Below are 13,483 nucleotides of genomic sequence, written 5' to 3' on the forward strand. Positions count from 1 at the left end.
TACTTGAGACTCTGTCTCAAAAAAAAAAAAAAAAGAAAAGAAAAAAGAAAAAGAAAAAAATTCCAGGCTATACCACTGCAAGAAAAGTGCTTCCCCTTGTCATAGTTTCATCCAAGACTGCTTCTGCATGGCATCACTCTGCATGCGACACACTTTGCAAGGCACTGAGGCTCCTGACTCTCATCACTGACTTGGATTGCTCCATTTAAGATAGACAGTGATAGACAGCTGAGTTATAGGCACTTTCTTATGGCGCTTCTGTTAGCTCTATTGCATGTCATGGATCAGTGGCTGTGATCCTCTAGAAATTCTCCCATTACCATTTCTAAAATGAAACTCTGATGGATGAGAAAGGCTAAGGACTTGCCCATGGGCAAGAAGGAACTGTGACTCAAAACTGAGTTTCCCCCTAGGTATTCATGTTCTGTGTGATACCTCTGTTTCACACACTGGGACAGGGGAGTTTGAACTGAATATTCTCAGGAGACCATTTCACACCCAAACTGTAATGTAATTTATTCCCTTGGGGTTTTCCTACATATTAATCTTAGCAAACACACCACCAAACCTTGTGTCTACAATTCCAACTACTAGAGAGCATTCCCCTCTCCAGGACATAGTACTCCCAGATATGACTAAAGCCTTGCATAGAGGATAGGTTGTACTAAACCAGGACAAGATGAGCATATAACAGAACATGGAAGAATTGGTCAAGAATGAAAAAGCCCAGTGATAGATGGGAAACTTCCTAGGTGGTGTGTGGAAGTCATGAATGGCCAACCATGGTTAACATGAACACTTGAGAGGCATGCCTCTTCAAAAATATATATCAACAGATAAAGCACTTGTTCTTGTTCCCCTCAATTCCAACCTTTATTTTACAAGTTATCAAAAAAGCCCATACTAGGCACATGATTTTCCTGGATGCCACTCAGAATGCTGGTCTCCGGGTAGACAGAGACCATGGCAGTTTTGGAAGACAGGCCATTGGCAGACAGCTGTGCATCCTAGCTAGCTTCCTTTCTATATGAACCATCATTAAGCCCTTTCAGCCCAGTGTGTTTGGGGGTGAAACTATTTTAGGAACCATTTTCTTGAGCAGGTAATTATTCATGTGTTAATCACAATTCCTTAATCACCGCTAACAAACATTCCTAATTGCTTCTGGGGATATCTCTGTCCCCATCCTCTTGCCAAAATATGATGCTGCCTCTCCAGTGGATGCTTGCTGACTTCATTAAGGGAAAAGATTGGCTCGTCAGCAAAGGGAAAAGCAAACAGGTGGAAGGCAGGTAGATGAAAGGCACACGAAAACCAGGGCATCGAGAGAAGACAGAGGGAGCAGATGTACAGGCATCAGAGATGCTCACTGGTCACTCTGGTCTCTTTTTTACACTACCAGGACTTTTAACCGTGAAACCACCTGTATATGCACAGCTCCGAAAGAGCCCAGTTGGATCACTGCACCTGCCCTGGGCCTCCAAACTATGCTGAGGAGCTGGGCTGAGGCCACGTCTTCCAAAAGCCATGGCAACCGTGGCCCCTGGCCCTCCAAGTCCCCTGCAAGATGAATGAGTGGACATGACCGTTGTGGGGGCTGGGCCAGGAGGCGAGTTAGGATTTCAGCATGTGAAGCCGGCCCCTGGCCAAAGGTGCCATTCACTGACAGGATCTCATTCATGTTTCCCAGACCCTATGGCTGAGAGTGAGCTGAGAAAGAGCCTTCCCTGCTCTCTGCAGAATGTCATGTTTCAAATGGCCACTATTGAACCTACAAAGGCTGTAGGGGTGGCAGGGAGCATTGAGGGAGGAGATTGACCATAGCCTCGGCTCACAGCTGGGAGGGTTAGTCATGCTTTGCCACAGCTGATGAGAAAGGAACTGTCCTGAAGCTGGTGGCTTGTTCAGGAAAAGGCAAAATCATGACCTTTTCTTCCATTTGGCTTGGGAGTTATTGCCACGCTGTCCCTATAGCACACCCGGAGCAGTCTCATTATAAGCGAGGGTTGATGGTTGTTGAGCCACGAAAAATACAGACTTAATTAGGTGGGGAAAAAAATCTTAGCACAACTTAGCACTGCACTTAGAGAAAAAAATATAATGAACATCCTGGTCTATGAAATAGGCTGAATAAAAGAAGTGTATTGGAATGTCATAGAGAAGGAGCTAAAACAGAAATTCCAACATGAATTTCATGTTTATATATATATATATATATATATATATATATATATATATATATATGGAAATCCATATATATATGGATTTGTGTATCACCACATACTTACCAAACCTTTCTCAGGTCATCTTTGTGTGGAATAAGGAAAAGCTTTTATCTACATTTGGCATGTGAAGAAATAGAAGCCATGAGTTAAGAACTTCTTTGAATACCCTCATATCCAACCTTCTCCACGATGCTTCCATGTCCCCAGGGTCCGCCATGTATTTCGACTCTCTAATTTTCGTAGTCCAGTACTTCAGTTCCAGCGCGTAACTCCATCTCTGTCCACACTTCTGCCCTCCTGTCCTGGCCAACAATTGGGAAGAACTTGCAGCACAAGGCCACAATTCTTGTTTCCTTGGCTAGCAGACAGGCACGTGTCATTCTGTTCTTTCTCCAGACAAGCTGCTACAGACCCAGGGAACTAGCCAGGGACAGAAAGCTGCTGCTCTGCCCAAAGGGGCGACATGTAAGGCAAAGCCAGCTGTGACTGTCACCCTAAGGTCCTCAGGAACAGAAAGGTCCCAAAGGGAACCTGTGGGTCACTGGGCACACTCTGACCAGCAATCCCAGACGGCCTCTCTTCACTGTACCAGCCCGGCATGAAACCAAAGGGAGGAAGAGACAGTCCCCAGTGTACGAGCCAGCAGGATTCTGAGTTGAGGTGTCCAGAAATCAAGTGTGTGTTTTTCCAAGAGGCATTGTTATAAATGGGGAGGTGTTCCTAGAGGAACCAAAAATAAATAAATAAATGTCTGTTTAATGTATACCAGGAGTTGGCAAACTTTTTCTGTAAATGGCTAGATGGTTAACATTTCAGTCATGATGGACTATAAGTTCTCTTTTTGGGCTCTTTGGTGGGAGGCTATGGGCAGACCTTCAAAAATGTGGATCCATTCGTAGCCCAAAAGACAGCAAGGTGTGGACCAGGTTTAGCCCATGAGCCCAATTTTCCATCCATGCTCCAACCTACCACTAGATTGTGGTATAGAGCCAATACTACTGAACTGTGGCTGTAGGTGATCAGCATGCTTATAAAAAATAGGTCACTGATGTATCTCTCCTGGACTGAGTCAACGTTCACAGACTGCATAAAGGGGTAAGTCACATCTTCATCATTTCCAGGCAGGTGGTAGGAGCAGAGGGAGGCACATGCCACTCCCCCATTGTGCCCTATGGGCAGCCAGGTCAGCAGAAGCCAGTGACTCCAGGGGTCTTCCAGGCTAAGAAGACAATTTCCCCTATGACATCTGTCCAACTCAGAGCAGCCACTTGCCCAAGGCTGTCCTGAAATTTCTCCCAGAACTCATCAAAGTGGAGATCCCCAGAAAGCTTTGGGGCTCCTTGAAGAGGCTCTCTGACCGCAGTGCCCTCTGTTAGGACATTTGGAACCTACTGGAACTCATTAGGAAAAGTGACAGGACACAGAGAGCATCTTCCAGAAGATAAATGGGAATAGAATTGTCTCTCACGCCTCCCTCCTCCTGTGCCTCCCTTTCTTTCTTATTTCTTCTCTTCCTCTTAAATTGAACTCACTAATGGAATAGAAATGGCTCCCCTATAAGAAAATTTGCTTAGCACTCCCTGAGAAGTGCAAAGCCGTGTTTCCCTGAGCTAGCGCTTCCATGGAGAACCCCCTTCCTTCCCTCTCTAGTCCTGAAGGGTCAGTGAGGAGCAGGGTGTTTCCAGATGCAAATCAGGCTCAGATCACATGACTCAGTGCAGCATCTGAGTATTGAGGAAGGAGGCTCAGTGACCAGGCTGTGGGTAGGACAGTGGAGGCAGACACAGTTTGGAAAGACCCGGAACTATTGGCACCATCCAGTGAAAGCCCCACAGCCAAACTGAGAGTGGAAAGGGAGGCGTAGGTGGGTGCTGAACGCCAGCTTCCCTTCCACACCCCTTCTCCTACCCCTTGCTGTGTCTACACCCTTTACCCTTTCTCGGCCCCTTTGCTGATTCCACCCTGCCCCCACAAATCAGCCCTGCACCCCTGCCAGGTTTACAGACAATGAAAGGTGTTTCATTAGGGCCCCTGTCTGTGGGATCTGTGCTCCGTTCTCTGGTAAAAGGACAAGTTCCCAAAGCAATCACAGTACCTTTGGCCATGAGCCTGGGCCAGGAAATGAGGCCAGCAAGGGGAGAGCATCCTCGGGGCCCTGGTCCTTCCGGGACCTTGATGCTCACCTTGGATTTCTGCCTTTCTGTTCTTGGGCCATCCACCCCATGTGAAGGGCACAAGCACACTGTGCAGCCGCATTTCAGAGGAGCTGCGGCTTGGAATGGTTTCTGGAGGACTTCTAATCAACCTCTCGTACTTTGGGCATCTTTCCCATGCGCTCGAAGTCAACTTTTATTCTCCATCATCGCCTTTTGCCTCTTGCTTTTGTTCTCTCTTGCTTGTGAACTTTTCCTCCTAGGAGTTCTCTAGGGCCTTCAAGGTCTTGATGAACCCATCAAGTCAACTCAGTTCCCCTTTCACACTGAGCAATGACTGATCCATCAGGAGGCATACCCTCAGCTGGGCCGTCCACAGGGATGCTGTTCCTTCCACGGCTCTGTTCCTTGTTCCTCCTACACACACATGCCATGCTATGTGCTCCTGAAACTTAGGATTCCCCTTCTCATTACCCTGCCCTTGACACATCGGCCCTGAAGAGTCTTCTCCCATGTGAGTGCTCCAGTTTTTGCTGCCACCTTCAGCATCAATAGCCCCATGTTCATTTCCTGCTTCCATTTTTGCCCAATAATGCAGGCTTGTGTGGCTTCAATGACATCCACTAGTGTCCTTACGGTCCTGGATGCTAGAAATCCCAAATCAAGGTGTTAGCTGGCAGTCTCATCTTCAGCCAATGTTGACTTCCCCCTGAATTCTCATGTGGTCTTCTACTTCTTACAAGAACACTAGTCACATTGCAGGATCTGTCCCCGTGATCTCACTGCACCTTAATTACCTTCAAAGGCTACTTCCAATCATAGTCACATTGTGAGGAAATGTGAGATTGAATTGAAATAGGAATTTAGGAGGCATTCAATTCCACTCATATGATTCCATACGCTCTCTCCTTTCTTCCCATACCAAAAAAAATCTATAATCCTTTACCTAGACAGGAAGTTCAAGTTCAGTCCTTTCTGTTTATTCTTCCCCCAAATTTTTATGCCAATTGTCTGTAAAATGTATTTAGCAACTAATTATGCACTTACTTGGATCTCCCGGATGCTTCTTAAAACCTTAGCACTTAAAGTATTTTGAAAGGTGAATCATATACATTGACCTTACATGGGTTCTGACTTCTCAACCAGATGGTAGTTCTGAAGGGCAGGGACAGTTGTGTCACTCAGTACACACACACACACACATACACACACACACACACACACACACACACACACACACACACACACACACAGCAACACTCTATCCCCAAGGGAGGAAAGCCCCTCAACCCCCAGCCAGGCAAGGAGGAGGAGAAGGGGTGGCTGGGAGGACAAACCAACAAGAACTTGAAAGCCTAGAGTAAGAGTTGGAGACCTGGAGTTTCTAAAAATTTAGTAACTTTAATTATGCACCAACTGTAGAGATTCCCAAGCTAGCATATGTCTTGGGTCAGGTGGGCATTTGCTCTCCCCCAGAAACATCAGTACCCAGGAAAGCAGAGCCCCAGCACTGAGTGGGACAGACCCTCGACTACACAGCTGGAGTGAGGCAGAAGAAGGTGGGATTAAAGACCAATGGCTTAATTCCAGCACTTGGGAGGCAGAGCCAGGCAGATCTCTGTGAGTTCGAGGCCAGCCTGGTCTACAGAGCAAGATACAGGATAGGCACCAAAGCTACACAGAAAAACCCTGTCTCAAAAAACCAAATAAAAATAAAAATAAAAAATAAAAATAAAGACCAGTGGCAACCTTGGTCCTGAGAACTGGGTCACTAGGGCCTCTTGGGAACACTGTGATGAGGTCCCATCTACTGAAATAAACTGACCGAAGGCCACGATGTCCACCCCTGGTGAAAGAATTTCAATTAAGACCTCTGAGGATGACTTCCTTTCATGACCACCAGAGCCTCTCATAGTGATGTGCTTTCCCCTCTACAGGGCCGCTGAGTAGCTCGCCCTGTCTAGATCACTTCTCCTATGAAGTTCAGTTCTGTTTCATAACCCACCCCAGCAGTACACAGATTGGCTGCTCCCACGGTATCACTGTGGTGACAAGCAGAGCAATGTATTCTCCTCTGCCCAGGTTCCTGACAAGAAGTAGAGAATCCACCCTCATTTGGAAGCCTCAGGTGCCCCACGGTATGGCATCTCTCCCACCATGCTTTCCTCACACTGAAGCATGCTGCTCTGGTTTCCTACCCTGGCCCCTACCCCAGAACCTTTCAGGTGGAAAAAGTCTCTGGTCCAGCATTCGCCATCCCAGTGCGGAGGCCTTGGCTAGAGCATCGTGGCCTCCTTAGCATTAGTCTAATCCAGAAAGGAGGAAGAAGACAGCCTCTTGAGAAATCAAAGCCTACGGAAGCGTTCAGAGCCAAAAGCCACTCCAAAACAGGTCTGAATGTATGTGGCTCTGTCTTGATGATGGGTCCACTAAAAGTGTCTGTCCTTTGTCTCCCTCCTCACTGATCAAAATCTGAGCAATGGATAGCGAGGTCTCCTTGCCCTTTAGTGCCTCCCCTTCCCTGTCCCTGTGTCATAGCAGAAGTGACAGCAGTTGTAAAAAGCAGAGGCATAGAGGACAGTGACGGATGGTAGTCAGTGAGAAGCTTTCATCTACAAAAGAGGTGCTCGAATTCAAGCTGACAAATGAGGAGGCTGTTAAAAAGTCCACCAGCAGGTACTTGTAAGAGAAAAACACGCAGGTACTCCAATACTTGCATAACAATTTGCCTGTTTTCCACAACCTTGTTTGTGTTTCTTTAAGAGTAAGACACTTACTGGAGACTAATTGAATTAAAAGGTAAAGTCCCTGGCTTGCTCTCACCTCCGTTTCTGGCAGCCAGCCTGGCTCCTGCCTTCCTATGCTGAGTATTGCAAGCCTCGTCCCTAACTTTGCGTGAGAGCAGGCCGTCCGCTACAGCCATGCTGTCTCAGCTTCGAATGCCCAAATCACAATGCATGCTTTCTTCATCAGATGTGAAGGAAAGCAAGTTTTTATTCCATGGCCCTCATCAGTTACAAACAAAAAACACCCTTCCAGTTACTGCAATGGCAACTTAACCCAAGACTGCAGACACTCTGATTATTTTACTTCTTCCTGGGACTCTGATAGATGGTGCAGAAGCAAGGCTTGAGTCATAAGAAGTGGATTTTTAGGTCTATGGAGAGAGCTTAGCCAGAAGGAAGGAAGGAAGGAAGGAAGGAAGGGAGGGAGGGAGGGAGGGAGGGAGGGAGGGAGGGAGGGAGGGAGGGAGGGAGGGAGGGAGGAATGGCAGTGCCTCCTTGTGATGGGGAGCACTGGAGAGCACACAGGTGCACCCCTGGAGCTTGATGGCTGGCCAGCCCAGTCAACTGGTCCAGTCAAAGTCAGTGAGGTCCAGGTCAAAGTGAGAAGCTGTACTAAAAGACAAGGTGGTCAGCTCCTCAGGGACAATTCCTGAGATTGTCCTCTTGCCTATATGCACACACACACACACACACACACACACACACACACACCAATCCCACAAACTTCAAATATTTTTGTGTACAACTGTGTTTTTAGCTGCTCCATTGTACGCCCTTTAACACAGTTTGAAATGAATGAGGACAAGATTTTATAATCATATTGTAGATGAAAGATTTTCACACAGAGAGGGGGCACAAAGATTTGGGCATCAAAGTAGAGAGAGGGGAAGGTCCCACAGGGAGTTTGGGAACTAGGAGCCCGAGACGTGAACCCTTCTTCTAAAATGTTCTAGTGTGAACCTGAACCAGACTCAGCTTGCTGAACTGTGACCTGCTCAGCTCCACCCAGACCAAATCACCAGAGGGAAGCTGGAGGGATGTTGAGACTGGTATGACAAGAGCCGAAGACAGGGCATCACAGTCCTGTGCTTCAGTGCACCCCCATCTCACAGCAGCTCTGCACAGGCCCCTGGACCCCTCTGGCCCCGTGTCTTCATCTGTGAAAGGGGGAGCAGGTGAGATGTGAGTGCAGAAAGATGCCTCAGGAGATGATAAAACCACTTCCATCACAGTGGGCTCCACTACATACATGCCCGCATGCTCCCTAGCTCTCTTCCCCCTCCCAGCTGTTACCTACATGGGACCAGTATTCTAGAGGACCTTTAAGCCATCTGCAAGGCCCGAACACTCTACATACAACAATTGAGAGAGTTTTCCTTTATCCTGCCTCGGGCTTACCTGCAGAATTCGCTAGCATTCCCGGGTGACACTCATTTCTGTATAATTATAAAGGAAATCAGAAACAAGCTGTGCCATGCTGGAGGCTGCCATTCTGAAACTCGGATGTGGGCTTCCAGTTATCGGCACCCTCTCCACCATGCTATTTTCTTTGGATTAGAGAGACCTTTACCTGGAAATCCCCCTTTAATATTTTTTAAGTTAAGCTCCCTGAGCGGCTTGGAGGATTTCCACGAGGCTCTCGGGACTGTCCAGGCAAGGATGGTGCTGTGCACTTTTCCCGCTACCAACGTGGTGCTGGGGAGTGTTTCATATTATCTCAGCTGCCTTGTGCAAGTCACTACACACCAGGTGCATGCGTGTTCATAAAACTGACGCCGTGAGAATGGAAAGTCGTTCTGACTGCAGTACGAGAGACGGGATTCGACACACAGCTTAGGTTTAAATTTGTCTCTAAGGGTACAGGGCTGAGTAGTACCTGGCAACTGCCAGAAGTAAATGTTTGCAGGATGAGCAGCCATTCACAATCGCTAACAGGGGCAGTTGGAGTTGGAGTGAAATTGAGTACCTATCACATGAGCTGTAGATCACAACCTATTGTCCTCCGATATTACCATGGGCCCTTGAAAGGACCTCTGGGATCCTCTGGACAGGTGAGTTGACGAGCAGGTCCACACCCCAAGTTCAGCGGGGCATGATTGGACATGAGCACATTCAGAGGCCATCTCTGGCAGAGGCCGGCCACCGTCTCCTGCCAACAACCTCTCCTGACTCAAAATCTCAAATGTGCTCTAAGCAGAGGGGAAAAGTCAGTTTCCGAGCTTAGGTTCTTGGTCCAGCTATGCTTCAGATAAACACAGTCCGTGGCTATTTCGGTTCTGGATTTTAGGGAGCAGCTGTAAGGCTATGGCAAGAGCCAAGGGAAGAGCTTTGGCCCAAATGACTGGTTCTCTGAGTGCTGGGAGGGAGAACGCTGGAGCATTAGCCCTCGGAGGGTAGGAGGGCAACATGGGGCTGTCCCACTGACAGAGGGCATGTGTCCCAGTTCTAGGAACCCTCTCTGCCAAGGTCTGACTCTCTAAAATACGTATACTTGGGGTTTGAAGTAAAAATTACTACTCTATGAAAAGATAGGATTTTATTGCGTTGGTGCCTGGTATTCTAAAATCAGAATATGAGGGACATATTCTGCCACCGAGCCTGATGATTAGGGTTCAGTCCCTGGGATCCACATGGTGGTAGGAAGGAACCAACTCCTGAAGGCTGTCCTCTGCCCTCCACATGTGTGCTATGGAATACACACAGAACAAATAAATGTAAAACAAACAAGCAAAGCTCATTTTTTTAAAAATTACAATATGGTTCCCTAAAGGTCCATCTACCCTGCTTTTTATCAAAACATATACCTATTACAGGAAGCCACATCCACATCTGTAACCGCTGTCCTTTCTCCCCAAATCATCCTCTGTGCTTTTGGGATCACTTTAGGAGACACTGAGTCCTTCCTGGCATGTGGATCTGTCCCTTGTCTAAGCTTCATCTGACAGGGACACAAATGTAACATATGACAGCTGTCAACACTGAACAAAAGCAGTTCAATGTCTATAAAGCAAGCTTAGGCAATTTCCCCCACTGGCTTCTTACAAATTAAACACCAAGGCTGGAGGTGTGGCTTAGCGGTAGATCACTTGCCCAGCGTGAACATGGCTCTAGAGCTGATCCCCTGCATGACACACAAAAACCAGTTAAACCCTACCACCAACATTCCTGTAGTCCCTCCAGCTCCAGCATATCCACAGAGGCAGAGGGAAAGCCAGAGTACAAAGCAAATCCCACCTTCTTCCTGAGGAAGCTGCCACTGCATGCAGCTGTGGGTCCCGTCATTGATCCAGTATGTAGTATGGACTGTCTGGGACCTAGGGGATGGATGGAGAATAACAGCGACAGAGACACAGTCTTCACCTTCAGAGTCCCTACGGTCCATGAAGGGGAGACACACACCAGGATCCTGCACGGGAGCTTGGAAGGAAGCGCCCACTAACCACAAAATTAGGCTTCTCAAAAATTCTAACCTCTTTCTGGGTCCTGAGAGAAAAGGACAGTGGGGAACAGAGGAAGTTGCTCGCAGAAAGGAAGGGACACACCCATGCAAAGCCCCAGGGGCTGGTGCATCCCAAGTGTGGGCTAGGTTTGCCCCTCCTTCCCTTTGCCAGGCACAAGGAGGAAGAGCTTCGTTAACCATGGCAGCCCCTTGACTCAGCAAACCCCATTCCCCCAGTCCTGCCAACGAACCACACCTGTTCTGCTACCCACTCCTTTTTTTTAAGACAATGGAAAACTCACTGGACAAACCAGGACACGGTGAGTGTGGGGTTCTTTCCTGGTAGGGCCACCAGCTTGGCCTGGCTGAAAATTGAAAAGCATGGGTTGGTTATTCAGTAGCCTGCATTTGTTCTCAAAGCTTTCTATATCACGATGAGATGCCTAAACAGAAGAGAAAGATCTAATTTCTTTCCCATCATACATTTTCTCAAGCATGAGGTGTTTGATTTTAAAGAGCAACCAAAGGCTTGAGAAGACTTAGTAAGGGAACTATAGGGAAGGCAATTCAGTGCCACTAAAAGCAGAGAAACTGTTGCAGCCAGAAAATACGACACAATATGTTTGGGATGAAGGAGTTTTGTCCTGCACAAAGTACTCAGTGAAATGCATCACTACAATACCACAATGGCTGCCTTCCATGCCAAAGAGGCAGTAGCTGGTTCTGCCGGGACACATGTTCAGCCAATGGTGTTTGGTGATTATTAGAAACTAAACACAGCCCAGGAGGTGGAGAAAAGAGCAGAAAAGGCAAAGGACCGGAACTACGCTTTTACAATCCGCCAGCGCTTACCTACTTGACTTGCTAGGGCATGGGAAAAGTGTATCTTAGTAAATGGGGCTGCTGCTACTCAGACATGAACCATGACGTTTGCTGGCTTATTGCAGCTTTTCTGCCTGTCTCTTCCTCCGAGCTGCTGAAAATGGAAACCCAACATTGCCATGCTGCCAGAGATGCAGATGTGGGCTGCCTGTTTGGTTTTAGATGCCATTACTCTCCTATAACCTTGACGATTGTGATATGTAAGATTCCCAGAAGGCACAGTCCTTAAGTGCCCAGTGCTTGAGAACTACGCCCACCGGCTCCAGGTTTGGCCTTGGGTCAGCGGAGTTGATGATCACATTCCCTTCAGTTAGTATGAATCATGCTGAGCCTGGTATGTGCTCTGTGCTCTATAAGGAAGAATTCTCTCCCATGTGAAAAATAATATATTCATATGTATGCATTGTTGTACTTGAATTGTGTGCACTGTTGTGTATTGATGCATATAAGCAACACCCAGACATCTACAAAGGCTTTGAAGCATTTAATTCCATTTAAATGGACTCCATACCCTTGGAATGTGCTATTTAAGTGTTCATGAAATTTTTTACACACCATTTTTACAGTCCATTTGTTTATGATGTGACATGGTAAATAATCGTGTTGGTTTTGTGTTCTTTTTGTTTCTCAAGAAAATAAATGTACATAATACTAAGCAAATGAATAAATTATTAAAATATGGACTTTATGATCATGCCCACTGTTGAAAATAAATTTATTTTATTTCTTTCATAATGTGACTGTTCCAATGATGAAAATTTATATGGCCCTTATACATATTGATGTCATGTATTTAAGCTTTGTTCAATATTGATGAGTATTCCCTAATAAAATATTTTAAACCTCTTTCTCTAAATACACAATGCCCTCATTACTCAGTTGTGACGTGCTATTAATATGGCTAGTGATAAATGGAGTGGATAATTGAGACAAGGAAAGCTGTTGTTTGGAGAATGGACATGCAATATGCAGGATGCCTGCATTCAAGACACATGCCATATGACTGGGTCATCAGGCTTAGGGGGAAGTAACCAGAGAAGAAAGTAATAGAAGTCAGACGTGGAGATATTAAATGTGTTCTAGGCCAATTGTATTGAGTGCCCAAAGCCAAGGTAAGATCAGAGCAGCCAGTGGTCTGAAAAGGGTGTGGGCAATTCAGTCCAAGGAGCACTTTCCAATAGAGACTAGTTTCTAACCACAAGGTCAGAATCTCAGAACCCCAGAGTTACACTTGAGCCCCATGCCCTCTAAAAGATTGCTCACTATGACCAAGTGAGCTTTAGTCCAGGGGTGCAGGGATGGATCAACATGTACAAGGATGGATCAACATGTACAAATCAGCACATGAGACTAGTAGATGCAAGAGCAGAAATCACATGATCGCCTCAACAGATGCGGAAAGGCCTTCAGCAAAGTCTAACACCCTTTCATGATAAAAGCCCCACAGGACTAGAACTGAAATAAGCAGACAGACAAAAAAAAAAATGAATGGAAGGGACATACCTCAACAAAATAAAGGCTTTCTATGCCAAACCTATAAACAACAGTATACTAAGTGGGAAAACACAAAACATCTCTACTAAAGCCAGGGCAAGAGCAGGGTGTCCATCTTCTCTACTCTCATATGTACAGGCTTTGAAGTCTTGGTTATAGAAATAAGAGAAAGAAATAAAAGGACCACAAATAGGAACTAAAGAAGCCAAATTACTATGATAGGCAGATGATAGTTCCCATACATAAGAAACCTAAAAATCCCACCAGAAAACTCTTGGACATGGTAAACACTGTCTATAAAATATTAGGATATAAAATCAGCATACAGAAACCAGCAGCTTTCCAATATGCTAACTGCAAATAATTCCACTCATAATAATATACAGAAAATAAAATATCCAGGGAAAGCCTTACTAATGAAGTAAAAGACCTCTATAATAGAAAATTTAAAATACTAGAGAAATTGAAGAACTCATTTTAAAAGACTTCCCATACCCAAGGATA

General features: G+C 46.2%; 1 protein-coding gene across 2 annotated transcripts in view; it reads left to right on the top strand.

Moving 5' to 3' along the window:
* Positions 1-13,254, top strand: part of Adra1a (adrenoceptor alpha 1A) — a 104,316-nt gene extending 91,062 nt beyond the window's left edge. For both annotated transcript variants that reach the window (XM_016007232.3, XM_076545245.1), the window contains exon 4: positions 1,403-13,254. In XM_016007232.3, coding sequence (XP_015862718.1) covers positions 1,403-1,411 — 9 coding nt within the window. In that variant the 3' untranslated portion in view covers positions 1,412-13,254. The remainder of the gene's footprint in view (positions 1-1,402) is intronic.
* The last annotated feature ends 229 nt before the right edge of the window (positions 13,255-13,483 follow it).

This window comes from Peromyscus maniculatus, chromosome 9, assembly GCF_049852395.1.
Source record: "Peromyscus maniculatus bairdii isolate BWxNUB_F1_BW_parent chromosome 9, HU_Pman_BW_mat_3.1, whole genome shotgun sequence".
Classification (NCBI taxonomy): domain Eukaryota; kingdom Metazoa; phylum Chordata; class Mammalia; order Rodentia; family Cricetidae; genus Peromyscus; species Peromyscus maniculatus.